The 27,253-nt window shown below is 41.8% G+C and overlaps 2 protein-coding genes across 6 annotated transcripts in view; one reads left to right on the top strand and one right to left on the bottom strand.

The window, feature by feature from the left end:
• CRAMP1 (cramped chromatin regulator homolog 1) overlaps nt 1-1,987 on the bottom strand; it is a 53,208-nt gene extending 51,221 nt beyond the window's left edge. The window contains exons 1-2 of one of the 2 annotated variants that reach the window (XM_014958815.1): nt 1,587-1,987; nt 602-668 (exon numbers count right to left, since the gene is read on the bottom strand). The gene's annotated coding sequence lies outside the window, so the exon portion shown is untranslated. The remainder of the gene's footprint in view (nt 1-601; nt 669-1,586) is intronic. The other variant, XM_014958814.1, reaches the window with a different exon arrangement.
• A 452-nt stretch (nt 1,988-2,439) lies between these two features.
• Nucleotides 2,440-27,253, top strand: part of IFT140 (intraflagellar transport 140) — an 88,381-nt gene continuing 63,567 nt past the window's right edge. The window contains exons 1-11 of one of the 4 annotated variants that reach the window (XM_014958795.1): nt 2,440-2,509; nt 10,826-11,001; nt 12,130-12,351; nt 15,789-15,910; nt 16,588-16,730; nt 19,842-20,017; nt 21,130-21,221; nt 22,193-22,299; nt 23,134-23,282; nt 26,495-26,698; nt 27,040-27,112. In XM_014958795.1, the coding sequence (XP_014814281.1) occupies nt 10,855-11,001; nt 12,130-12,351; nt 15,789-15,910; nt 16,588-16,730; nt 19,842-20,017; nt 21,130-21,221; nt 22,193-22,299; nt 23,134-23,282; nt 26,495-26,698; nt 27,040-27,112 (1,435 nt within the window). In that variant the 5' untranslated portion in view covers nt 2,440-2,509; nt 10,826-10,854. Of the gene's footprint in view, nt 2,510-6,400; nt 6,531-6,651; nt 6,793-10,825; nt 11,002-12,129; nt 12,352-15,788; nt 15,911-16,587; nt 16,731-19,841; nt 20,018-21,129; nt 21,222-22,192; nt 22,300-23,133; nt 23,283-26,494; nt 26,699-27,039; nt 27,113-27,253 lie in introns of those variants that run through there. The other 3 variants (XM_014958791.1, XM_014958794.1, XM_014958792.1) reach the window with 3 other exon arrangements.

Here is a 27,253-nt window from a genome sequence, read left to right as displayed (position 1 = left end):
CCCCCCCCCCCCCCCGCCGCCCCCGCCGGAGCCCCGCACCGCTCCCCGCGGGGCAGCTCCCGGCCCGGCCGCCCCCTCCGCCCCGAGCATCGCCCGGCACCGCGGCCGGGCCGGGCCTCCGCGCCCGCTCCCCGCCGGCCCTGGCAGCAGCCGGGGCCGCGGCTCCTCCGGCCAGCCCGACCCCCGCCACCACGTCTCTGCTCGGCTGAAGGGCAGCGGACCCCCGGGCGTCTGCCGCGGCCCTGGGCCCTCGTCTCCACCCGCGCCGGACAAAAAAGTTTTAAAGCATCATTTGGTGGAGGAGCGCTCCTGGGCTTTCCGAGAGGCCTCGCGAAACAACTTTAATTCCAAACCTGGTGCTTGGACTGGCCGCCAGGATGACCGCTCACCCTCTGTCAAATTTCGTAAGGCCTCTCGCTTCTAAAGTTTGGGTTTTTTTAAATACTTGGAACAAAATGCCAAATACAACAAAAGCTTAAGGCATTCAATCATACTATCTACTGAAACCAAACAACTTTTTTTTTTTTTCCCAAAAATAGTATACAAATACTAGTGACACTGTATCTAAAAGAAGTCCACTTCCAATAAAGAAACCACTTACAGCAAAGCAGAAAGAAGAGCAGTTGCGCTGCAGCTGCCTTATCACCAGCGCAGGAGCCACAGTCCAACTTTAATTATGGAAAAAGAAAAAAAAACCAACAAGAGAAGGAAATTCTGACTATCACAAATAAAGAACAGAATTACTACAGATTAGGCTGACAACAGAACAACGTGGTTTAAAATAAACAAGATGTATCAGCATTAAATGGCACACAATATTTGCGTGATTACAGTTTATGGATTGTATTCCTATTATTAAAACTGTACTTTTCCCTCTAATGATTTTCAGCTAAACCACTGAATCTGCCAATTTCAAATCATGTTGGGCAATGTTCCATTCTCTGTGAATGCTCAATAAACTGATTTGAACAGTGGATCTAAACTTATTTTAAAACTTGGTTAACTATCCACCTGGCAGGTCCCTAACTACAAACCCAAACTTGTTCTCCACACAACAAAAAACTGCAGCGTTTTCGGTTATTTCAAGGACAGAAGTCTTGATGGTTTGTGCTCAAAAACTTCACTTAAGTAAGGCTTCGATCTCCTCGATTTCAACTTTAATTTTATTACCGCAAACTGAACGCTGCAGCCACTGGCACCCCTCAGCAACGAGCAGGGGGACACCACAGAAACCCAGCTTGGGAACAGTTACTTACCACACCAGGGCAGTGAATTCCAGGACCTGACCCCCCTGCCCGCAGCTGGCTCCTGGCAGCGTCCCCCGCACCCCTTCGCCCGTTTCAGCTGACTTCTCCTTTCGCTTTCGCCTCCCACCTGCTTTTCCTTTTCCTCCCGAAGGGCAGACCCGCTCCACCTGGCCGCTTTGCCCCTCCAGAGCCCCCTACCGCGCCCCTCCGCCTCCCACAGCTCAGCTCCCCTCCCAGGGGACGGCTGCTCTCCCGTACCCCGCTGAGGGCCGGGCCGGGCCGGGCCAGGTCCCCAGAGACACGCAACCCCGCGGCCGCTCCCGCCCCACGGAGCCTCACCTGCTGCATCAATGCCGCCGCGCCGCCTCCGCACTCCGGCTCTCCCGCCAGCGGCTGTCCCGGCTCCTCCAGCACCCGCAGCTCCAGGCACGCCCAGGCTACGTCCCCGACCCGCCAGCTCGGGAGGCGGCCGGCGCGCCCCACCACCACCGCGGACCCCAGCGGCCCTCCCAGCTTTGCCGGCAGCGGCAGCCCCGCTCCCGGCCGCCGAGGCGACCTCTCTTTCCTAGGCTACTCCGAGATCGCGCTTCCGGCACCGCCGTGCTCCCCGCTAGGCCTCAGCACCCCTGGCCGGAGCCGTGGCTCCCCGGTGCGCCGGGCTGGAGCGGGCCGCGATGGGCTGCAGGCTCCGGCGGCAGCGGTTCCGCTTCCTCCTCAGCCTGCGCCGAGCTGAGGGGGCGGGGCGTTCCGGTGCCCTCAGCGGGGTCCGCGCGCCGCGTTCTGCCCCGCCCCTGCACTGCAAACAAGGTGCCCCATTGGCTCGCGGCAAGCCTGAGCGAGGCGGGAGGTGGGGCCGGGGTCCCAACGCAAGCCAAACAAAGCGCGGCGCGGGGTGGGTGACGAAAGCTTTGCGTAGAGGAAGAGGCGGCAGCTGGTGTCCGTCAGAGGGCGAGACGAAACTCAAGAGCTGCCTGCTGATTGGCTAAGAGAAAGACCAACCGAGAGCTGTGTAGCTGGAGTCCCTAGACGTGCCCCAGGATTCCATTGGTCAGGCGCTCTATTTGCATACGTCGATTTGCATACGGCGCTCTATTTATAGCTGCCGTCAGGGGGCGGCTCGGCCAGACAGGGTGGGTGGGGTGAGGCTGGAGCCGGGGGCACAGTGGAGTTTTGCGGTGTTTGGGCCTCAGGCCGTTGGGGATGCTGTGTGAGGTACCGCTATGGCTGTACCCGCGTCTCCAGCTGCCTTACGCTCGTCGAAGGTGAGGGTAAGCCCTGGGGCTGGAGCTTCTTGTGCACTTCATGGACTGCAGAACTAGCAGCTTCGAGAAGCACCTCCCTATGTTGCAGGTTCCATACTGGGTATCCCTTCATAGCGTGGGCCTCGTGCCTCTTCGATGTTGACTAAAAAACCTGATTCTTGCTAGTTATGTATTTTTTGGCAGTTCTGAAGGAGAAAGACGCTGCCAGGGGGTGTAGCTGAGTGCCAGTGCCCTGCTGACAGCAGCTGGTGGGGCCCAGGCCGCCATGTTGGGCTGCGGAGGGGCTGTGCATCCAGAGCGCTGAGAGGATCGCTGCCTCATCAGCTTGCTTGGCAACACACTTCTTACTAATTAACGACGTCAATAAGTATCGTTCATACAGGTTTTAAATAACATACATGAAATGACAAATGTGAAACTTCCTGGAAAAGGCCTAATGTCTTCACAGCTTAGAGTTGTCCTGCAGAGTTTGCAATTGCGTAGGTACCCTTAAGCAGACTGTTTTGTCTTGTTTTTAAATAAATTGTTACTATGATTAAGATGCTTTATTCAGTGATGTACTGAATTAAAGGAGGTTGAATTTCATTTGCTAACCTAACATTTTGGCCTGTTTTCTGGTGACTGTTCATGTTTATGTGGTTAGTTACTAGGAAGAATGACTTCCAAAGACCTTACAACTGGTACTGCATGAGACTTCTTTTTTTTCCCTTAAATTCTTTGTGGAAAGAACATTACATCATCCTCTTCTTAAAACTTTGTGACTATCATAGCAGGAGACAATGCTGCCTTCTGAGGAAAATCTTCATCAGCCGTAGCTTAGAAATTAGTGTCTTAATAACTTAAACTTTATGATGGCATCTAAATTCTGGAAGATTGGGCTCCCCTGGAGCAAGCGATTATCTTATGATGGTGAACTAAACTTGAACATGCCTTGGGCTCAGCACCATCTATAAATGTGCTGTAAAGCATAGCTGTGAGTAGCTAAGTATATTGCTATAAATGCAATTTGTAAATAAAAAAAGAGCAAAATTGCTTAATGGCCTTGCTTCCAGTGTAGAGCTTTGCATTTAAATCTACATCTTAATTGGTGGATTTTTTTGTGGAGAGAATATTTTGCAGTTTTGTTATAATGAAGCATAAGATCATATAGCTTACTTTTGCCACTTGGCCTGACCACAGCCAAATTTAACAATACTCTCAGGAAATGATGCTTTCTGCGTCTAAAGTGCCATATATTTCCATGGTGCTTTGTGCAGAGACATGAAGGTATGTTCAGTGCCCCAAGGAGCTCAGAGTGGAAGGTTTCCATTCTCTCTGTATGTAAATAACTTTATATGCTTGGATGGCCCCATTGCCTCAAGTGGACTGTTAAGGTATGAAATTGCTCATGTGTGTAAATGTTTGTGAAAGAAAGACTGAATGAAAAGGAGTTGGACAAGAGCTGAGGGGCAGGGGGTAGGTGGAGATGTCAAAAGACACTTGAACTTTCATTCGTTCTTTTTTAATAATAGGGAGGGTCCATGATCATGCTTTGGCAGACCTGCACAAAACACAAATAAGTTTTTAGTGTTTGTTGCCATGGTTTTCTAGGCTAGGCAAGAACGTTAACTTGGATTTGTTGCACATCCTGTGTATTTTAAGGTATGAATAACAAATTACATAGAAACAGAGCAAGCAATGCAGAACTTTCTGGCAGAAGGACAAAGTTAATAGTTCTGTTTTATGTTGAGGTACTTTTAATTTTGCATCTAATGGACATTATCATTACACTAATGTTCTGTATTTTCCTTTTAGGTTACTTAGAAGCTCCTACATTTCATTTGTAACTCATTTGTTCTCAAAAGGCTCTTAAGTTGTTTAAGCTGGCAAATGAAAATGGATGATCTTTGTGTTACTAAAACAGTTCTTTCCTATTCAGGTAAAAGGATTTAAACTGAAGATCAGATTTCTATTGCTAATCCTTTATGGCTTACTAAGTAGGAATCATGCACCTAATCATGCAATTTTAATTTTTTTTTTTTTTTTCTTCTCAGCATCTGGGGTCAAGCCCTGAGACGGAGGGATAAAATGCACTGCACATTTCATCTGCACTGCTGAAGCCTGTGCTTTGCTTCTCCTGGGGCTTCAGGGACTCAGAGTTGTTAGGCATCTTTTATGGGTGCTGTCCTTGGGAGGGAAGATCTCAGGATCCTGCGATGCCCTGTTTGTCTACTTAGGATATAAACCCTTTACAGCAGGGCTTTTCTGTTGACTATCCAGAGGGCAGGGAGCTTTAATTTCCAGCTAAGTATGCACAAGTAAGGGTATGTAGTTATTAGCAAAATTTTGTGTAACATTGAACCAAGCAATTATGAAAGCTGTAAAAATGGTCACTTCAGCAGAGACAGTCAGTGGGTTTTCAGACTTTTATTCCAGCCCAGAAAGGGATAATAGGCTAGATGACTGCTTGAGGCTGCTACTGGCCATGTGTTTCTGACTTGATTGTACTATGTAGTTAGAATAATTTCCTTATTAGCCTGGTTGTCTGAGAAAGCAAGGCATCTGCACACGTGCTCTGCTCAAACACACAGCTTCGTCTGATGATCTCAAAAATACTGTGGGCACAAATAGTGAAAATAGTCAGCCGGGCTGATCCAAGGAATGAAGTGCTGACTCCGCTCTGGGAGTGGCCCCCAAGTGAGCTGATGGTGCTGTGTCCAGGCATCCACTAAGAGATGCCATAAATGACTTTGTTAGAGCTGATGCCTTGTAAGGGCTAATTAAAGCATGAGATAAAAAGCTACAGGAAACAGGACTTTGTAAGGTCTGCTGCTCAGAAAACAGTTTGTTCTAGAGGGAGTTGCTGGGCTTGTAGCCAGAAGGTCTAAAGCCAGTGTTTTGCCTTCCCACTGAACGTGTGTCTTTAAATTCTGGAAGAGAGGCAGCACGTTTCCATGCAGTCTGCTTCCCACCTGGTACTTTCTCCTACTTGCTAACAAAATTGACCTTCTTTTGGTCAGAAGGGTCCCAGTAGTTGCCACATACTTGAAGGGAAGCAGCGTGAAACAGCACATAAGTGACACAACATGTTACACGTGGCCAGAACCAACCTTAAGTCAGCACATGAGGAAGCTGTTGGTGACAGCTGTACTAGAGGTGTGGCTTTTTTCCATCCCTTTGTGTGGCAGTGCAGAGGAGTCACAGGGTGGTGCCAAGCACTGGGTCTGTAATAGTCTCTTTCAATGGCCCTGGGCTGGTGAGGCTGGGGCAGGCCTGGCACTGCTGAGCACTGGAGATGGAGCTGGGCCTGCCTACCGCCTGGGGATTGGAGCGTGGCAGTCTTCACTTAGATAGTACTAGACAAACTGGGCCATTATCTTAAAAAGTTACCAAATCTCTTTTCCCACAGAAGCGCTGAAAGAGCTAGTGAGCTCTGGGCTGTGCAATCGCACAGGGCTTCGATGGGCATTTCTGTTTCACAGAGCGTCAGCAGGGTCGCCCAGTTGTATCGGATGTTTAATGCCTGAGGAGCCTGGGTTTGCCGGGAGCTGGGGGTCCATCACCCCCATCGGACCTTGTTCCTCGCAGGGGATGCTGAAGGCCGCCTGCTGTGATGGGGGGCCTCCACGGGCCCGCGGGTGCGTGTTGCAGCGTGGCGGCGGTTCCCTTCCCCCAGCTCGGGGCAAGGACAGCCCTCCTTCGGTAACGTCCCCCGGGGCAGCGGCGCCTCCAGCCCCTTCGATCCCGCTCCCAGGAGCCGTTCGGGGGCGCAGGAGCCGCGGGACCCGGCCTGGACGCTCGCTGCTGGCCCGGCGGGGTCCCGCGGCGCTCGGCAGTTTCCGCCTCTGTCTCTCCAGCCCGCCCGCGGGCCGCTTCGGGTATTTCCGTCACTCTTCGGCTGCTGGTCGGGAGGTTCCCGATAGGAAACGTTGAGCTGCCGCTGGGGGCTCTCCCGTTGTCAGGGGTAACGTAAAGCCTCTCGGAGTGAGCGCGGCCTGCCCTGCCGTGCCGTGCCGGGACTGCGCTGCGGGGCTGCAGCCGGGTGAGAGTGGGCGGGGGGCGCCGGGAGCCCTCAGCGGCTTGGCTGGCGCCTTCTCGGCTCGACCTGCGGGAGCGGGGTCGGTGGCGGGAGAGGCCGGGTTCGGCGGGTGCTGCAGGGCTGCGGCGGGGCCGTTGCTGTGTGGTGCTGGGCCGAGGCGGCCTGCCCGGCTCCCGCCCGCACGAGCAGGGGAGTCGCTGGGGGAGCAGCCGAGCCCGTCCCTCTGCCTGTGTCGTCAATCCCTCTTTTTCGGTGCGGATTCGGGGTATAATCTGATTTTTATTGTTTACTCTTTGTGTTTTACTAGTGAGAGGAGATAGCATTTAGGGGTTAGGCATCGCTAACGTAACTCCATTTTGCACTCACATTTTTTTTTCTGGGGCTGTTTAAAACATTTTAAAATTTAAATAACTAGCGTTTCTTTTAAGCAGGGATTATAAGAAAAAACTCTGGTTTTGCATAGGTAGCCGTCAGGTCTTGTGAGGGAAGCATCCTGGCGGTGCATACAGAAACCTGACTTCATGAACCTGCTGGTGATGGGGTTTCTGGTAAGCTTGTGCCTGGTAGCAGTTCCAGGAGAAGAGCAAGCCTAATCGTAATCAGCCTCCCTTAGGTGCTGATTGTGCTGACAACATTGTCATACATAGCGTAAAAGTAGCTTTTTAAGAATTGCCACAAAAGACAGAATAGCGTAATTAAAGTTGTGGGTTTGGTGGTGTTTTTTTTCCTGAATGTAGACGATCAGCTTTTGAAATACGTGCATGGATTCTGGCTCATTGCCGTCATTTGTAGTAGTAGGAATCTTGAGCTTACCTACCCAAATCCCAGAAAATTCAAACCAAACAAGTAAAAGCTATTTGGTTTGTAATTTATTTGAATACTATGCCAACTTGTAAGTAATATCTTGAGGAGGGGAAATCCCCCCTTATCAAAGGGGGGATCCCTACTCAGTGACTCCTTGTGAGATCTTATGCATGTCTATGTTGGTGGGTGCAGACAAACACAGTCCTTTGCCCATGCTCTGAGGTGATGGCCAGTTACCAATCTGCATTGGTCCCTCTATTGGTAGCATATGACCTGTGAGCTGATAAACACTGAAATAAGGCTTGATTTCCCAAAAGGACATGATATCCCAAGCACAGGGCCACGTTAGTATGGGTGTATGATGTCTGGACTAGACCTGGCTTGTGTCTGGCCAGTTAAGAACAGGGGCAGAGAATGATCTTGAACCTCTCTTTAATTTTTCTTTGTGGGCAGATGTTAATGTCGTATCTAATGTCTGCCTGTGTGAACCTCATGAAGTTCAAGGTCTTGCATCTGGATCAGGCAATCCCCAATACTGGTACAGGCTGGAGGATGAATAGATTGAGAGCAGCCCTATGGAGAAGGACTGGGGAATACGGGCTGGTGAAAAACTGGACATGAGATGACAATGTGTGCTGGCAGCCTAGAAAACCCCCTGTGTCCTGGGCTGCATCCCCAGCAGTGTGGCCATCAGGGTGAGGGGGGGATTCTGCCCCTCTGCTCTGCTCTGGGGACACCCCCCCCCCCAGTGCTGCCTCCAGCTCTGGGGCCACCAACAGCAGAAGGACATGGAGCTGTTGGAGCGGGGGCAGATGAGGCCCCAGAGATGCTGGGAGGGCTGGAGCCCCTCTGCTGGGAGGGGGGGCTGAGAGAGTTGGGGGGGTTCAGCCTGGAGAAGAGAAAGCTCCAGGGAGAGCTTATTGTGGCCTTTCAATACTAAAAAGGGGCTTATAAGCAAGATGGAGAGAGACTTCTTACCAAGGTCCGTGCTGATAGGATGAAGGGTAATGGTTTTAACTGCAAGAGGGAAGGTTTAGTTTGGGCATAAGGAAAAAGCATGATGAGGTTGCTGAGACGCTGGCCTGGGTTGCCCAGAGAAGCCGTGGATGCTCCCTAATTGTAGATTTTCAAGGCCAGGTTGGACGGAGCTTTAAGCAACCTGTCCTAGTTGTTGATGCCCCTGCTCATGGCAGGGGGTTGGGCCAGATGATCTTTGAAGGTGCATTCCAACTCAAACCATTCTGTCACTCTATGAAGTCTTGGGGTTTTTTTGAAGTGGTTGTGGGTTGGTTGGAAAGTGTCCATCAGTATATCTAATGTGATTACTGAGATGAGGTTTCTGGACTTGCTCATGTTCTGTACCAATCCTCAAAGTGGTTGATTATTTCTGAAATTCTTGTCTTTAAACCTTGAAAAAATATAACATGCAATGCCAGAATCACATGTAGACACAATCCTACTCTTTTTTTTTTTTTTTTTTTTTTATTTGAAGGCTTTTTTGAAGATTCATCTGTCAAAGCTACAGAGTGTAAATGAGCTTGAAGCAACAGTAAACATGTGAATAAGGAATTCCTAAGATTACAGCAAGCAAATGAATGTCACTTTAGTGATTTTTGCACTCCTGAGTAATCTACTTACATGAGTTATTTATTTATTTATGTGTGGCAGTCTCCTGCACCGTTTTGTATAGTTATTGAGATGGTGAAAAGTATTTTATATTAGGGATTGTCCATAATTTATGTGACAATATCACTGAATCTTGTTTTAGTAAGTGCTAGTCTGCTTTTTTAAATATATACAGTATTGATTGAGAAATTGTTTTTGTTGCCTATTAATGCCAAAAGGTATCGTTAGTTATACCTATCCTAACTGGAACAAGCTGACAGTCACTGGTAGCAAAGCAGACAATGTGGCTTGACGTACCCATTAGTGAGTGGATCAAGAGATGCAGTTTGTAAGCTTGAGAAACCTACTTTCTTCCCCCTCTGACAGGGACTGAAATAGCTGAATAATAATAAATATTATTTATAACTACAGATGCAAGGAACACTTAACAGCAGAAAAAGGTGGCTCTAGAAAAGACATTGCAGCTGTGTGGCTTTGTGTGATAAAACCATTAGTTTGTACCAAAAGTGTGGTGTTTTGTTTTTTTTTTTTTTTTTTATTTAGGAATCTCAAATTTTTGTTTTAATCTGAAGTGAATTTCTCCATTAGTTCAAAATTTGAGATCACATAAAGCTTATATACAAATATGGACTAAATTCTTCCCCTGCTAGAGTAAAATGAAACAGAACAAAAGTGGTAGAATGAGTACAGTGTTTTGGAGCAGAACTGGAGATTTAAGAAAGCTATTAAAACCCATGAAATAAAGATGAAAACTGATTTGGAATGCTTTGTTGGGTATTTTTGTGTGGCAATAAAACAAGATCCACATGTCACTATGAGAATGCAGAGGATTTTGAAGGAATGTGAAGATAAAGGTGAATGGAGACAGCTTTATAAAGCAAAATACTTATTTTAAGCACTGACATAAGTAAAGAGACTTTAAAACAAGAGTCTGTCTATGTCCGTTTCTGCATCTTGCGTCAGTGTCCAACTGGTGACTTGGGCAAAACTGGTGCATATGTGTGCCTGCAGGTTCTTAACTCATTGTTTAGCTGCACAGAAGAAAAAGTCTCTTCCCCTGAAATGTCAAGGGAGTCTTTTGGTTTTGTTTTGGGGTTTTCTTTGTTTGGTTGGTTTTTTTCACCAGCTCTTGGCATTATTTGCTAATAACTCTTGGAGGTGTTTTTCTCCAGCTGCTTTTCTTTTGAAACCAAGCCAATAAGAACACACAACACAAATCCCAAAGACCATCTCTGTTTATAAGATATTAAAGTTTATTAGTGACTTCCTCCATTTCTGACATGCAACTTTGAAAAGAGCATTTCTTTCCAGTTCTTTCCCTTGGAACATGAGCACTCCTTGAGTATTTTCTTTCAAACGTAGATAACAGTTCAAATGTAGATAGCAGATAGTATGAATTAAACTAATCTTGCGTAATTTCAGCAATACAAGCTCCAAAGTGGTGACAGCTTTTAAAACTCTCTTTGAAGGTCCAGATATGAGACTTTACAACATAAAACTGCTCTGTTTATACATTAATTGACATCTCTGGATATGAAGTAGAGGAAGTAGCTTTCTGGTAAATTCTGAGTTATTTCAGGGTCTTCTGAAATAAGGCAGCACAAGCCAGTGGTAAGAGATTGGTACTACCCTATGTGCACTGTGAATCTACAGACTACAAGGCTCAGTATTTCTCCATATTTTTTAAAAATACCACTTTGACCTTCTTCATGGCTGTGTAGTATGTATTAACAAGGTGATGCTTTATTTTTTCCCCATTTTTAAAGCATACTTGTCATTATATATAGTGTATATATATTATAAATAATATAGCATATATATTACACACTTAAACATACTTGTTAGAAATGTTTGTTTTCCTTGTACAGGTTTGCAGTCTGTGACAGCTGCTGTGGTTATGGCTGTGTACGTGGATCATCAAACAGAAGCTCCAGATTCAGTCGCCTCCCCATCTCAGATAGCATGGCACCCACTCCATCCTCTCCTGGCAGTTGCTTCCATCAGCACAGCATCTGGGGGCTGCGTGGATATCTACCTGGAGCAGGTAGATAATCAGCAAGTTTGCTTTTGGGCTTGATGCCATTTTGCTGGGTTGAAACTTCACTTTTACATATATATATATATATATATATATATGTATTTGCAGCCTTACTTATGCTCCTTGAGTTGCTCTTTCTGGATTTTAATTACTATGCCTGTCCCATGCTATCTAGGACATGTCAGATTCATCAACTGCTGATTACTTGCATTTTATAAAAAGGTCTTCATAAATTAAATTGATCTTTAAATTGAAATTTAATTTTTACAGCCTTTATGTCTTGTTTGTGATGGTTACTGATTTGCTTTTTACTTCTTATAGTATGAGAATTTCAGGCTTATAAGTAAAGTGCTCACATGCCTCCACCTTGAGACTGAGCTGATTTGTTACACTCAGCTTGTTCTAGTTGAGTAGGTTGTTGCTAGTATGGTTTCTGCCTGTAGACAGATATTTCCTTTACATACTCTAAACTTTACACACAAGGCTTGTGTGGGTCTATGGTTTGCATAATTTTCAGGAAAAAAGTGTGCTATTTAGGGAAATGGTACTACAAGCTGTCTAGAAGTAGATGTACTGGAAATATTTAAGTCTGCTAATAACTAGCATATAAAATGTATAGTTTTCAAAGTGTATTATAAAAAATTGTCATCCAAATTTTACAAATGGGATAATAAATACATAGAGAGGTTAAATGATTTTCCTGATTATGTGTCTTCAGTGAGGTGCTTTATTCTTTTTCAAAAGTTGCTTTTTTTAAACCTTGAAACGTGCTTGAAACCTTCTTATACTTCGTAGAGGGGTAAAAGCTTGATATTCATTGAGAGCCGCTCGTGTGCGCTGTGAGGGAGGAATAGCCTGGGAGAGCACAGCGAGGCACTCACTTGACACTGCTGTCTTTTCATTAGGAGTTTTCAAGTGGATGTGCTACATGTTGTTGCACATTTTTATGCACGTGAAAGAGGTGTAAACAGAATTTGTGTAGCCACTTCATATCTTTTGCAGAACATTCTGTTCTGTGCCAGTCCTTTATCAAAGAAAAATACCTTATTGACTGGGAAGCAAATCTGAAGGTTTAGCTGCATCGTTGCACTGAGTTTCTGTTGTACTGAGCTTGTGCTTTATTTCTGTTTGCAGGGAGAACATGTGTCTGATGCACACGTAGAGAGAAGCTTTCAGGTCACATCGCTTTCCTGGCACCCTTCCCGACCAATTCTTGCAGCAGGCTGGGAAACGGGAGAAGTTGTGATACTTAATAAACAAGACAAGGAGCACCATGCTGTACCGCCAAATCACGATGCCAAAATTACAGTCCTGAACTGGAGTACAAATGGTACCTGCCTTGTGGCTGGTGATAGGGTGAGTAGTTGAAATGCCAAATATGTGCTTGTTGTGGAACGTGGTGTTACACAGCCTCTGATGGGAAGGGGTTGTAGAATGAATCAGTAGGGGAAGGGATAGGGGTAGGGGAGAGAAATTTCCTTGCTTTAGATACAAATTAAAAGTGTTAACGGAGTAAAATCGAATCTCAGTATTTTAACATTTCCTACAGTACTCATTGCAGTTCTATCAATTTATCTTTAAATAGAAGTTTATTAATCTCAGTATATCCTGAGCAGCAAGTGAAGGTTTAAGGTTATTTAAAGGATGGGATAATTTAGGCGAAGACAATTTGAATTATTTGCTCCTGTCTGTGCACTATTTTTTATGGCAGATTCAGGAACAAAGCCCAGATGTTGAGAAACAAGTTCCAGCTACAACATACTCATCTGTAGTGAGTGTGTAGCAATGCTCACTTCAGTACAAAACCCCCATGCTAATCTCTCTTGTTCTGTTTTTCTTAATACTCTAAAACTGAGTCGAACTTGTATGGAAAATAAGTTGTGGAAATACTTGAAATGTAACAGTCTTTATTTCTTGATGAGCTGGTTGTCCTTTTGTATAGTAGAATGAGAAATTAGCTATTGAATATTTAGTATTCAGGATTAAGTATTCATAGAAGACTCTGGTTTTGCCAGTTCTTGAATTAGCAAATGAAAAAAACAAACAAAAAAAGGTGGCGTTTTCTGTATTTTCCCTGATACACACCTGAGCTTGTCCAAGAATTTAAATTCTCCTCTTTAAGAATTCTTGCCTATGTAAGTCAGAGGCAAATAGAATTTAAATCATTGTTTCTAAAATTCTGTTACTGCATTTGGCAGAAATTCAAAATTGAGTCAAAAATGAATTTATCCTCTTTATTAGAAAAGAGAAAATGCTGCTCAGACAAAAGGAGGTGATGCACAAAATAACTGAGGTCTTTTTTAGATGGAGATAATATAGTAATGTAGCCACAGCTTATATTAAGCCTACATTTATGAACAAACTTTTTTTTTCAAATGGATTTATTTGGCATCAGATCACAGTAATGAAGTAATCTTAAAACAGATATAGCCATTCCTATAGGTAAATTAAGAATTTAGAGACTTATCCTAACTGGTTCTCTGATGAGAGTATTAATCAAAGTAGAATAAACAGTGGTTTAAGGGAAATACCTTAATGTGACAAAACTAAACCTACGCACGTGTGGCCTGAATGCTCTCAGTTTCACATAACTTCAGTGGCTGTAGGTGAAAAGACTAACCTCCACGGATGCCACAGCAGCTCAGTAGAGCTCAGAAAAGTTCATTATTACAAAATAGCTGTGTTACCCTCTGCAGACGCTGGAGACACAGTTAATGGTGCTCCCTGCTGTCTGTGGGCAATGCAATGTAGGTCCTTAAAAGCCCGCAGTCATGTGCGTGGGGGCAGCTTCTGCTGGGCCTGTGCTGGTCCTGCGGCCAGCAGCCAGCCCCAGGGTGGCTCTGCCCAGTCCTGCACTGGGTGCACCCACACAGCCCTCCTCTGTCACGGACCCTGCTCTCAAGTGTAGCATGGCTGTGCCTCATTTCCTGCCTCTTTCCCAATAGCTCTTAAGTTTATTTTTAAAATAAGGTTTATATTCAGGTAACTTCCATTAGGTGAGTGGTGCCAGGATTATATTCTGTTCATATTAGAGGAACACCCTTAGAAAGAAGATAAATATTTGGGCCCTGATTTGGTTTTTGTTTGATCTTTACTAGGACTTCATAACTGAGAGTGCTTAGCTGAGAAATTCCAATTGTTATAAATCCTGAGTTGCAAGAAAATTACTTGAAAATAACTTCTTAAAGGTGGAATTGGATGCTGTGAAAATCAGAAGCTCTTAATTTGTGTTTTAAGTAACAAACAACATGGATGACTTCCAGGTTTCAATCGCACAAAAGAATCCTCAGGATCTATGTGCTTTCTATAATGAAAGCCTATTTATAAGGCAAATAGCCTTTATGAGAAGAAGCTAAAGCTTTGGGTTGTTGCGAAGGGTTGGGAAGATACCTTAAGAGTAGATCTTACAGGTCATAAGGTCAATGCCCTTTGTGCTTTTCCAATGCTGTTTGTACAGAGACCAGTTCTGCATCCTTTCTATAACCATTCACACTTAGAACAGGTAGTAAGATTTTTTGTTTCCAATCTCGTGTGTTCCAAACTCAGAACTGAGTTTGCGAGTAGGTTATCTGGATACAGGATGGGATATCTAGACGGGATATCTGGAACAGCTTTATAAGGCTGCAGGCTTTTCCTTCAGCTTATAAATGGTGCAGGTTTTCTTAGTTGAGATCCCCGGAATTTGGATCCCAGTTGGGATCCCTGGAATTTAAAGCTGGGGGAAAAGCGAGAGGAGGAGCCAACAGGACATGAACTTTCAGATTGTAGGATCATGCAATGTCCAGAGATAACCAGCAAACAATGTATGAACCGCAAGTGGCCTCTTGGAAGGGGATTACAGCAGTTTCACAGATGCACAGCTGTGAGGCATACTTTAATGCTGTAAGAGACAGCATTGCACAATAAACAGTTTTGGGTGGTATAAATATTATCATCTTACTGCTGAAAAGAAGTTAGAACTTTGATAATTGATTCTCGGGGGAAAAAAAAAAAAGAAGGAAGTATTGAGACCTCAGCTGAATCTTGTGTGGCTTCTAGTTAGAATTGTTAAGAATAAGTGTTTAGAGCTACTCTAAACTTCACTTCTAGAAAGACTGTACTCCATTAAAAACATAAAAGAAAAATAGACCAAATTATAATGCCACTTTACAGTTATCTGTCTTAATGAAAATAATGAGCTTGAATCTGATAGTGCAAATTGTTGCTGATTTTTTTTCATGTAATGCTTACACAGAGGGCCTCTGAATGCAATTTGGTTCCCTAAGCACTAACATAATAACAACAAGAAGTTCATTTAAAAAATGAATTCTTGTTGTGGTTGAATGTCTACTCTGAAAGAAGAGGAAAGCTCCAGAAATTCTGAAATTCTTTCTTAGATTACCTGTGTCCTTCTACTTCACACTTGGGGTTGCATATTTTATGCTTTACTGTCCTTTACCTCAGTATCTTTTCTTTTAGCAGTCAAACTCCTTGCAAAAAAAAGGGGAACAAATATTTATATATGCTACTTGCAGAGGAAGTCAAGGCTGTTCCATCTAATTCCTCTGACAGTGTAATCTTATTAAGAATTGATATGACTGACAAGCTTTTTTAGATAAGCAAATAATATAATATTAATGATAATTTTTATTCCTTGTGGCTTAGTTTTAAGTGTGAGTAATTGCATGTGTCAACTAAATAAAAGGACAGGTGTTGCTCTGTCAATAAAATGTTTATTTTTATATGCACTGAAAGGTGGAGTCTGGATTCTCATGTGTGTGCACAGTGCAATGAATTAACTGTTGTCTTTCCAGCATGGTGTCCTGGTTCTATGGCGAGTGGACCAGCGAGGCAGAGTGCAGGGTCCTGCCCTGCTGAAACAAGAGTATGGAAAATGTCTGTCCCACTGTGTCTTTCGACCACCCCCTCCTGGCGAGTGAGTATCGTGCCCCATCAGGGTACTGGGAGACCAGGTCTTTCCCTTGTTCCACAGAAAGAAAATCCTACTCACAAACATTTTCTTTTTTTTTTTAAATATATATATATAAAAAATAAGTTCTTTTCCTAACTGTCCTTTATTTCCAAGTTGTTCTCTCACTTCAGTAGCTGACTATTTGTGTACTGTATGCAGCAACAGATCTTCTTCCTTTTGCCCATACCTTTCTCTCTGTTGCTGTTGACTCTTCTTCCTTTAGTTCTTCAAATTAGCAATGTTGCTGATTGTGAAAAGCAGAAAGCACACTGAAAACACAATTATCCATTATATTATTGGCAAGAATAATTAAATTAAAAGTCAATTCTTAAACATTATTATTTTTTTCCTCTCCAAGCAAGAAATAGATGTAGAAAAAAAAAAGATTTTTCCTCGTCTGTGCAACTTCTGTTTTACATCTCTGTAGAAATAATGTGCTTACGGAAAAAAGGTGAAACAATGCAAATGTAAACTAGTACTCAAAATGTACTAAAAAAATTTAATATGTTCTTTTTCCAGTCAGTCTATGAAAAATCTTTATTCTCTCTTTACGATATGTTTTATTGACTACTCATCCATTCTTTGAGATGGAAAGCATTCTGTTATATAAGGAATTGGAAATTAAGTATCGCTGTTTACAGGGACTTTGTACAGCTGGCAAAAGCAGCCGTGAGTGGTGATGAGAAGGCCTTGGATATGTTTAACTGGAGAAAAGCTGGAATGGGAGCACCTCTGAAAATGGGACTCCAGGAAGGACTGTCCTTCTTCATCGCTTTGACAGATGGTAAGAGCAAAACTACTTTTACAGTCTGCTGGAAATTTGTCTCCTTAATGCTTCCAAATAGCTCAGTGAATGATAGTCCTGTTTTCGTATATCCAGCATCTGGAGTGTGTCCATATATCCATCATATTCACATATCCAACATGACAGAGTATTCGCAGGAGTAGAGCAAGTGTAGGGTGCTGCACCTGGGGAGCAATAACCCCATGCACCAGTACAGGGTGGGTCTTTTTTCAGTGGTGCCTAGTGACAGGACAAGAGGAAATGGGCACAAACTTGAACGTAAGAAGTTCCATCTAAACATGAGGAGGAACTTTTTTACTTTGAGGGTGGCAGAGCCCTGGAAGAGGCTGCCCAGGGAGACGGTGGAGTCTCTGGAGACATTCAAACCCAGCCTGGACACGTTCCTGTGCATCCTGCTGCTAGGAGGACCTGCTTTGGCAGGGGGTTGGACTAGATGATATCCAGAGGTCTCTTCCAACCTCATGTGATTCTGTGATTCTGAATTGAAGAATGTTTCGTAAGAAGAAATTTAAAAAAAATTATTAAAATCTTAGCATCTTAGGGTGACTCCTCTCCAAAAGAGCACCATAGGTATTGGATTAGTGAGGTTCTGAAGAAGTGAGTGCAAGGAAAGTGATCTCTTAACACCGAAGTGTAAATAAAATTAGAACTTATCAGCATTTTGTGCAAAGCTTCAAAATAATGTGTGTGCTGTGTTTTATTTTTTTCTAGAAATATGCGAGTGTTGCTGAAAACATGCCTTTTAAAATAAATTATTAATTTACATTTTCTTTTTTTCTCAAGCTTCGAAATGATGCTTCAGTCTGCAAGGAAGTCTGAATATCTGTTTTGTTAGTCTTCTCCCTGCCATTTGTCTTTTCCTCTCCCATTTACTGTTCTGGGTATTAGTTTGCTCCCAGTTCATTTTCTTCCTACCCCAGTTCTCGTGATGCCTCCTAGCTTTCTAACCTGTTAACTCTTTGGACAGGAGCCAAAACGTATGTGACAAGTATCATAATGAGTACGTTTCTGGTAGATGATTTGAGTATGTAAACTCTCGATTCAAGTGTTAACTACTACAAAAAACATTCCAGTTCTGCAGCTCAATGCAGCTTGATCCTGTGTTTACATTATGAAAAACGAGCCCCACCACTGAAGCCACTCTAGCTTCTGTAGTATGGCGGGAACAGCATTGTCCAGCTGCATGTGTTTTCCAGAACGGTGGGCTGTACCTTCATTTGATTTGTGAGTTACAAGCCTTTTTACTAGCTATGAATCATTTAAATGAAAAAGAGGTACAGGGCACTTCTTAAACGCACAAAGAGAGCACCTTTGAGTGGCTGTACCCATGACACCCTCACTCCAGAGCAGCTGTTGTGCTGATGCACAGCCCCATCTAGCGACAGAGCCCCTATCCTGCAAGTGGGTGTCCTGCACATCTTTCTTGGGCCTCCTCTTCAAACATCTCAAATTTCGGGCAAATGACATCGACTGCTCTTTTGCGCAGCCACAGTGCCTAGGTTGATTTGGGTATATGTATTCTGGACCCAGTTCTTAATTGAGTTAGTGATCTGTCATAACTTCAGAATCAGATAAAGTTTTCATAGGATCTAAATGACTTGTAAATTTCTAAGTGACTTGTAAATTTCCTCTAAAGTATGGATCCTTAGCCCCAACTTGTTTAATAAAAATGAATTAAAACCCCCCACATTCTTATTGCATGCTTTAAAATATCTCAAAAGAGATTTGAGTAAAGACAATAGAGCATCTTTTAAAACAAAACTAAATAAACAATTAAGCTCCTCAAAAAGCCAAAACAAAGTGGAAAAAAACTCCTAAGTTTCAAGTATATATATTTTTTAATGCTTCTAGAACACTAATCGTTGTATTAAAACAATGCAGTTCAGGTAGTATGTTACATGAGATGTTAATCTGAAGAGAGGATACCCGAACTGATAACAGTTTTCAGTGGCTGTTTTGCAGCACTTTCCACGAGTGCAAAGAATCGTCTTCATTGCTGAGCATGAGAGATGACTGGCACAGGTATTGGGACATAGCCTGGGTAATGGAGGTCATCCTGATATCGTTCCTAAATGCACTTTGTTTGTCTTCACTGCAGTCATTTTAGTTCATGAGTTATCCTCTTCTGGTCCCTTCTGTATTTCCTAAACAGTGTATGATTTCTGCTGCTTGATATCTTCTGAAGCTCAGAGTTGTTTGTTCTACTTAATAAGCTCAGATTTGTTAACTTTTGTTATTAGTTTCTTGTGTGATACAGTGTGAAAACTTCCCTAAAGTTATGTAAAAAGCTATAGCCCTCTCCCTAACTGCCTAAATAGCTTCAAAACTGTGGGTAATGTTATTGGTGCAGTATTTAATACTTTGTATGGTGATATCCAAGCACAGAAGGTTAATTTAACTTATAAAACAATTACAGATGGCAAATAAAATCAAGGGACTGTCTGTTTTTTTTGTAAAAGATGCCATAAAACTGAGATTCAGTAGTTGATTGGTTACTGCAAATTATTACTACGATAAATAGTTATCTGTGTGATAGAAAATGCTACATTGGAGAACTATCCCAACAATCCCAGTATCAGTACAGACTGGGAGATGAATAGATTGAGAGCAGCCCTATGGAGAAGCAACTGAGGGTTCAGGCTGTATTCAGAGTGTGTGGTTCAGTGTTTTTAAACAACGAGGGCCTTCATGTCCACAGATTCCTATAATCTAGACTCTGCTGTAAATTTTACCAATTCTTTGCTGCCATTCTTCTTTCACAAATTATTATTAATACTGAAGATTTCAGAAGCTATCATTCATGAACACAAGTGCAGAAAGTTTGTTTCATTTAAAATTATTTAAATGATGGCAATTAAATTATTCCCATCTGGATTTCCTAGGTGGGGAAAAAGTCAGCAAGTTTATTTTATTGCTCTGGTCAACTATTGTAGTCTGTATCCTGAGACAAGCTAGAAGACGAAAGAATTGTGGTTATTTTGATATTTTCCGCACTTAAGGAATATTTTATTGGAGTAGAAAGCAGCAACTTTGATTTTTGTGGCTAAACACTGTTGACTAAAAACTATACCTTGTTTATGTGTACTACAGGTTCTGTGCATTATGTGAATGAGAAAAGACAGACAAGGCATGTATTGTCCACAGACAGTCTGGTCCAAAAGCTTCTTTTCATGGAGGAAAGAGATGTTTTAGTTGTAATAACAGAGAACCTGCAGTTGTCCTTGCATGCAATTACTCTTGAGGGAGAGATAGAAGAGCTCATGAAGGTAAGAGTCAGATGACACAGTGAAGTTGCAATGTTTAATCTTTGTTCGTATTTGTTAGGGTTTTTTTATTACAACTTTTGCTTACAAATGAAGGAACCCTCTTTTTTTTTCTCAGGTAATACCTTCATGAGCAAATATATGCTAATTTAAAAGTGGAATAAGAGTGATGTGTTTTTGGAGTTGGAAAGATGGTTTTTATCTTGCCTTCCTGTTTTTTCTTAGTTTCTTTGATTTTGACCCTACGTTAGTCCTTTTACACTTCATTTACTTTGTCTTAGGGAATTAGAGAAGAATTGAAAATTCTGGTATAATCAAATATTTGTTAAAATGTCTTGTGAATAAATAGTAAACTGCATCCTCTGTTTCATTATCATCAATCACTCAGAGCTGTTCTATCTTTCAGATTGGTAGGAGTAGTGATATTGTCTTGGTGACACTGTCTTTGCAAAGCTGAAAGATATTTTAGTTCTCACATTATGAAAGTGTTCTTCACAGCTATAAAGGCTAGGAAGTTTTTGAAAAATAGCAACCCACATGTCACAGAAACACAAATAATAATGTAGTGACCCCAAAATTATCGTATAGGGACAAAACCTAAACTGACCTCATCCAGGACTTATAATCACCGTGGCTCAAATAAAATACTATACTGTTGGAGGATGCTGCTTGGGGGGATGGAGCCCAAACCTTCACCTTCCTTAAACTTTTTTTCATTTTATCTAAGATTGAAAAAGACTGGGCATTTGTGTATTACAGGAGTGTCCACTTCTTACTAAACATTGCCTATTTTTGACTAGAAGTAAAAGATTTAGTATTTTATGCTTTAAAGAAACCTTTATCAAGTTCTAGGAGAAAATCTAGTACAAGAGAAAAAAATCCTTACGTACTTAATCAACCCACTACAAGGGTTCTTTTGTTAAATTTATACATCGTATACTTGATGCATTTAGTGGTGATCCCTGCCTGAGAAAAATTATGAGTCTGGCTGAACTGACATACAGGTCTAGTTATATTTTAACTTTTTAGCCAAAGTAGGCAATTCAGATGTTTACTGTCTTTCAGTGTGTTCCTCCTACCTTTTGTAAAATTATGTATTTACTTATGCTTCACAGGTGAAGTTGAGTGGGAAGATAGGTCATTCTGCAGACATCATTTTAATAGACCATAGCCTTGTTGTTACAGCACTAGGCGAGACGGGCATCAGGTAAGAATCCTGTTTTAGAGCTGTTCTGGCTGCCCATGAGAAGTGCCAGCTCAAAGGTTACAGTCTGCAGTGCACTGACTATTTTACTGAACTGGTAGTTTTGTTGTGGTGTTTGTTCTTTTTAACTGACGAAAAAACTACAATATTTTCTGATTTTTTTTTTTTCTCAAAATAAATAGGAAAATGAAATGAAAAAATCTCCTTGAGGATAAAAACTAATTCTGTATCTTTCTTTTTCTCTAGTTATTTTATTTTATCAGGCTGTACTATCCAAACCTGTTCCTTTCCGAGTGCTCTTATTGTTTTCTTCTGAAAATATATCCATTTGGGTTTTTTGAATGAAAAAGATAGCCCCTTTGCTGTTCTTTCCATTGTTGACTTGCTCTACCTGTTTCTTCTAACTTTTTTCCTGTGGTGGGGGTGTTCCATTAACATCAGTAGTTCACTTTCTTGAGCCTCTATCTGCTACTATCAGACAAAATCATCTGTTATTTTTGTGAGAATGTGATAAAGACCAAGTATCAAGAAGGAATATGTTTGATGACAATGTTTAGTTCTAAAAAATAAATCTGGAATCCAAAGGTTAACCAAGAATATCCCTTGGTTAACTGGTTAACCAAGGGACATTCATAAAATAGAGGAGGATGCATAAGTAGAAAGAAAGAAAATGACAACTAGGTCTCACTTCTTCCATTTTCTTTTTTTTCTTAAAGCTGGGTTTGCTTCTGATTCCTTTCTTCAAGGGAGAATATCACAAAACATGCTGCAGATTAAAAAGTCAAAGGAAAAGGAAGGAGATTAAGAAATTCACATTCCAGAGACAGCTGCTGATAATTTAGTTTTAAAAATTGAATGATCTGGGCATTATAGAAATAGCAAATTAATGCCATGGACAGCATCCTATTGCTTATGTTTAGCAAGACACATGAAAGGAAAAGCATTGTTAATACTCTTATTTTTGTGTACCTTAGGTTCTGGGATTTGGACCGAGATGAGAACTATGTGCTGTCCCTAGATGTGCAATTTGGCTTTGAAGGAGGAGAATGTATTAACTGTGTTTCGTACTGCAGTGCGAAAGGTAAGAAGTAATATGACAGCTGTGATCTCTGGGTCCTAAACCTTGTCAAACCTCAGCCTTCGATGCCCTGGAGTCATTTCAATATGTTTGTCTCGTCACTGATGGTTGCAGTAACAGCATGCGATGTAGCAGCTTTTTAGTTCAGATCAGGAGTGTGCTTTTGAAGGTGCAATGAGATCATCAAATGACAGAATTGTCTAAGTTGGAAGGGACCTCATTCAATACTCACCACGCTTTGTCTCAGTGTGGAGTTACAGGGACAACAAGCAGGCACTGTTGGCTTCCCTTTGATGACACTGAACTGGTGTAGGTTCTCCTGGAGCACACCTATTGCACTCCAGCATGTTATGGGCATTCAGTCTACAAACCCGCACCTGAGCTAATGCAAAGTAGAACTCACCAAATACATATAGTGTGGACATCAGATCCTTCAAACTTGTTTTCTACAGAGCTACTCCTATGCATCACGTTGTTTGCCAGTGTAGGCATAGCTACTCTCTGCTGGAATGGGTTTCAGTGGTGCCTTGCCCGTGGCGACTACAAAACCAGCTATTCATGATTAACATGAAATAATTTTCTGATACATTTAAAAGATGACTTAATCTGGTAGTTTAGAAAATGGGCCTTGCCAAGTAAAACTTCTCCCACTTCTCCAGAAAGTTTCTCCGGTTCAGGATGAGGATGCTGGTTTGCAGGAAGGCAGAAATGGATGCTTCTAGAAGGCGGCTTCTCAGTGCCTTTGAACTAGAGCCAGGCTTCCTGCTACTTTGCATAATGTGGGTTTGTTTTTCTGAAGGTAAAATATGAAATGCCTAAAAGGTTTGTGAATGGCAGGTCTCTTAGCAGCTGGTACTAACAAAGGGAGAATAGCGATGTGGAGGAATGCAGCAGGATCCCATCAGAGCACACGGGCTTTGGAGGGCAAGGAGAAGTGGAAGCTCCAGGCACCTACAGAACTTGAAGGAAATGTCACTCAGATAAAGGTAAAACAGGAAAGAGTCTTCTTGCATGTTAGTAGGATGTCACAAACATTAGATTAATAGATTGTCTTTGTGAAAGAGATGAGTATAATTGTTATCATACCGATAGGTGCACCCGCGGAGACTTGTCCTCCTTCAGCAGGAGGAAAAACATTGAGATAAAGTAACTTTTAAAATTGAAATGGGCAGAAATATGACCTGTTTGTAGCTATTCTGCTACAGGCAAGCTTGAAATGCTCAGCAAGATCAACACACTGAAACACAAATGCCCCTCTCTGGGAGAATTAGCAGCCATGGCATCCTTAAATCCAAACAGCTGTCCGTTATATGTCTTACTGACAAACCCTTTGGATCCAGCACACTGAAATTATTTTCTGGAAAAGATAGATTGTCAGAAATGTTAAATTTATGTAAGTTTTTTAAAATATCAAGCAATAAAATTTACTAAATGCATGATTTTATTTGTAAATAATTTTCTTCTTTTTAGTCCCTTTCTCCTACTTTCTACAATCAAATTCTATTTGGTGAGAAGATGTGCCGTCTAGAAGGGAATGCTATATTTTTACACACAAAATGTTTTCAGCTGCTTTTTTGTCAAAAACTGGTTTTTGTTTGCTGTAACTTTTTTATGTTGAACAGTGTCAGACTATATGTGGATGATAACAAATCTGTAAGAGAAAACTTAGAAGAATGCTTTAAAATATTTCTACTGCTATTTATAATATTTTAATGAGAAAGGTTATGACAAAACATAGTCTTATAATATTTATTTTTTAACCCTTTATCTGTTAAGTGTCAGGGTGCATAATTTTTATTTACTTGAAATACTTTCATTTGTCACATTAAGCTTAAACACTGTCATTGTCAGAAACACTTACTACCACTTTGATGTGGGCAAAAGAGAAATGCTGAGCATTAAATTGTAAATTTAAATTAAAGTTTTACCTTAACAATTGTCTTTTTTGATCACCACTATTCTGCTAAAATGCAGAGCTTATGCTTTTAGGTTCTCCAGTATTTTTTTATTTGTATGTTTTTTATACCCTATTATTTTTTTTTATAGTTTCTGTTGATTTTTCTGTTGCTGTTCTTAATATCTGTGGAAAATATGCATTATTTTTTGCATACGTATGGTGCCTTTCAAGAGAAAGAAATTTTATGTTTTCTTTTATTCTGTTTTCACAAAAGAATGGAAAGTATTTAAAAAGCAATGGCATTTGCTTGCTGTGGGTTGGTATATAGTGAGAGTCTGTACCAGAGTCCTACTTACAAAATAAAAACATAAAAGTTGAGAACCCAAGTCTTTTATTAAGATGCTTCAGTAACAAAAGGTTCAGGATATAGGAAGTAGTGTGTGCCATTAGTGTATCGTATATCTGCTAGTAGGCTGAGGGAAGGGAAGAGATACGGGTGTTTGTCAGTTTGACCATTCAAGCATTTTCCAGATCACAGGATATGGAGTGCTCTCCAGAAATAGCACCTTGTTCCCAATGTTTGTTAGCATAAACAAAAGCATTGCCAAACAATTGTCAACAATCACTGCATATCTTGTGCTATGAAGCCATCTTTAATTATGGAAATTCTAGATTATTTTTTATTATAATCCCTGCATTCAAAAAAATATTTTGTAAGATTTTAAAAATTGTTACATGGGGAATCTTTTGGTAATGCCTATAGAAGCCTTTTCCTATATTTCCATGTATTTCCTATATTTCCAGAGTAGAAAGCCATATACCATAGTCAGGTCAAAGGGCAGCAGTAATTTCATAGGACTCCTTGCCAACCTCAGCTTTTTTTCAACCTGATATAGTTGGTGGCTTCAGAAGAGAGGTGGTTGGGAAGCGCACTCTGGCTCATCTGTCGTGCAGCATAGGATCTAGTTATATTAACCAAGTGCTATTAAAAGAAAACCCCAAACAAACTGTGGAAAATAACTTCAATTCTTAAATCAAACTCTTGAATAAAATTAAATTATTTCCAAACGCAACTGTTTAAATCAGTGTTGTGGGAAAGGTATAGCCACAGAGATATCAGTATGTCAGGAAAGTAATATGAAATTTCAAACACCTTTGAGAGAAGCAGCGATGGTAGAGACTCGGGACATCCCTAGAGTTTATAGAACTCCTCAGTTGTGCAAGGACAGAGAAGTTCTTGGACTTTGAAGGGATTTTCTGGAGCCAAGCCCAAAGCCCTCTGCCTGGTGTCTGGCCCAGCCCGGAGGAGCCCGGCGCTGGAGCGGTGCTGTGGGCTGTGCTCGGCCCGGGGTGCTGTGGCTGCTGTGGGGTCCCGCAGGAGGAACCCCGTGCCTGCGTGCAGCTGCCAGGCTGGGCACGGGAGCACTGCAGGCCAACAGTGTGTGCCGAGAGTTCACAGGCAGGCGAGTGGTTGCCACAATGCTTCCTGAACAAAATCATCCTGTGGTAGGAATAAACATCAACAGTCATGCTTGTTTAACTGTGAATATAGAAAGAATGAAAATGGGAGCATTATTTTTCTCTTGAATAACAGAATTCATCAGCTGCGTGTTAAAAATTGTGTCTTTGCAAGTCATCTTATAAACAGATCTTACCTTTCTCCTCTCAAATTTTGTAAGGTATTTTCAGTTAATAATTGCTCTGTGCAGGTGCCCTTTCTCAGTCCTAAAAGGAGAGAAAGATAACCTTCATAGGATTCCTTGAAAAACTGGAACATGGAGATTCTCCCAGGAGAATGGGACAAGTGTACTTTTGGACCCCTTTATTTGTGCATGTGATTTAACTAGGGAATTTGAAATGCATTGACTGAAAGGGCTATAAAAACAGCCAAAAAGAATATGGTACTCAAAAAAGAAACTATATGTGCGATTTGCTTTTAGAGATCACAGTGTTATCAAGCCCTTTAAATATGTGATGCTCTCTTGCAGTAGTAAATGTAAGATGGTGCAATAATATCTTACGAAAGAAAAGTGAGTTTAATTTAAAAAGCAGCTCCTCTACTTAGACTTAAGGGAGTCTGAGTAGCTGGGTAACAAGCATAATAGTTTTAAACTGTAATAATTCCTAGTCATTGACTATAGTTGCATTTAGATAGTAGAACTTTGTATATGTATAGAAAATGTTTATTCTGTCCTACCCCTTGTCATCTGTCTTGGGACATTGCTGTGACTGTTCATGATAATATTGTGTGTTGTGCTTTTTTAAATTTCTTTTTTATTTTTATTTTCTCACTGTGGGCAGTGGGGTTCCCGAAAAAACCTGCTGGCAGTGAACAACATCCGCTCGGTGGTGATCCTCAATGAGCAGGCCATGTCATTTCATTTTCATCAGCAAGTGGCTGTTGTACAGGTGTCTCCCAACCTGTTTGATGTGACCACCTTCAGCACAGGAACCACGCACAGCCTTCGTGTTGATATGAATGTTAATGGAGTCTTCACTACTAAGGTTAATTGGATTTTTTCACTTATTTGCTTGACCAAACTTTCTAAGTCTTTAATATGACCCTTCTTTGATATTCAGTGTATTGTGTAATGGAAGTATTGTTATGATGGTAGCAATGATGCTGTGGTGGAGATTTCAGATAGCACAGTGACTCAGTAATTCTCTAGGTGCTGACCAGAGAACTTTTGGGTTACCAAAAGGCTTCCAACCCAACATACAGAGGAACTAGTGAACAGTGGCTATTGTGTGGAAGGTCTTGCTGTGTTATTGCATGAATTCCTGTAAAAGAAACTGAATGTATATATTCTTTTGCTTTTTTTTTTGTTTTGTTTTGTTTGGTTTAGGATGCTGTAGTATTCTGGAACGGGAAGCAAGTTACTGTCTTTGAGTGCTCAGGAGATACCTTCAGAAGTGCAGGTAGGACGTAGAAGACTGATCAGAGTTGCAATGGGTCTCTTTCTCCAAAGTTAAATGTTCTCTTCATTCATGATAGCTGATGAACTGTAATCGTAAGTGCGAAAGTCATTAGTCATTAACACTAATTAGACTTCATATTCC

This window comes from Calidris pugnax, unplaced genomic scaffold, assembly GCF_001431845.1.
Source record: "Calidris pugnax isolate Ruff unplaced genomic scaffold, ASM143184v1 scaffold244, whole genome shotgun sequence".
Lineage (NCBI taxonomy): Eukaryota > Metazoa > Chordata > Aves > Charadriiformes > Scolopacidae > Calidris > Calidris pugnax.
This window is presented reverse-complemented; position numbering and strand designations above follow the sequence as displayed.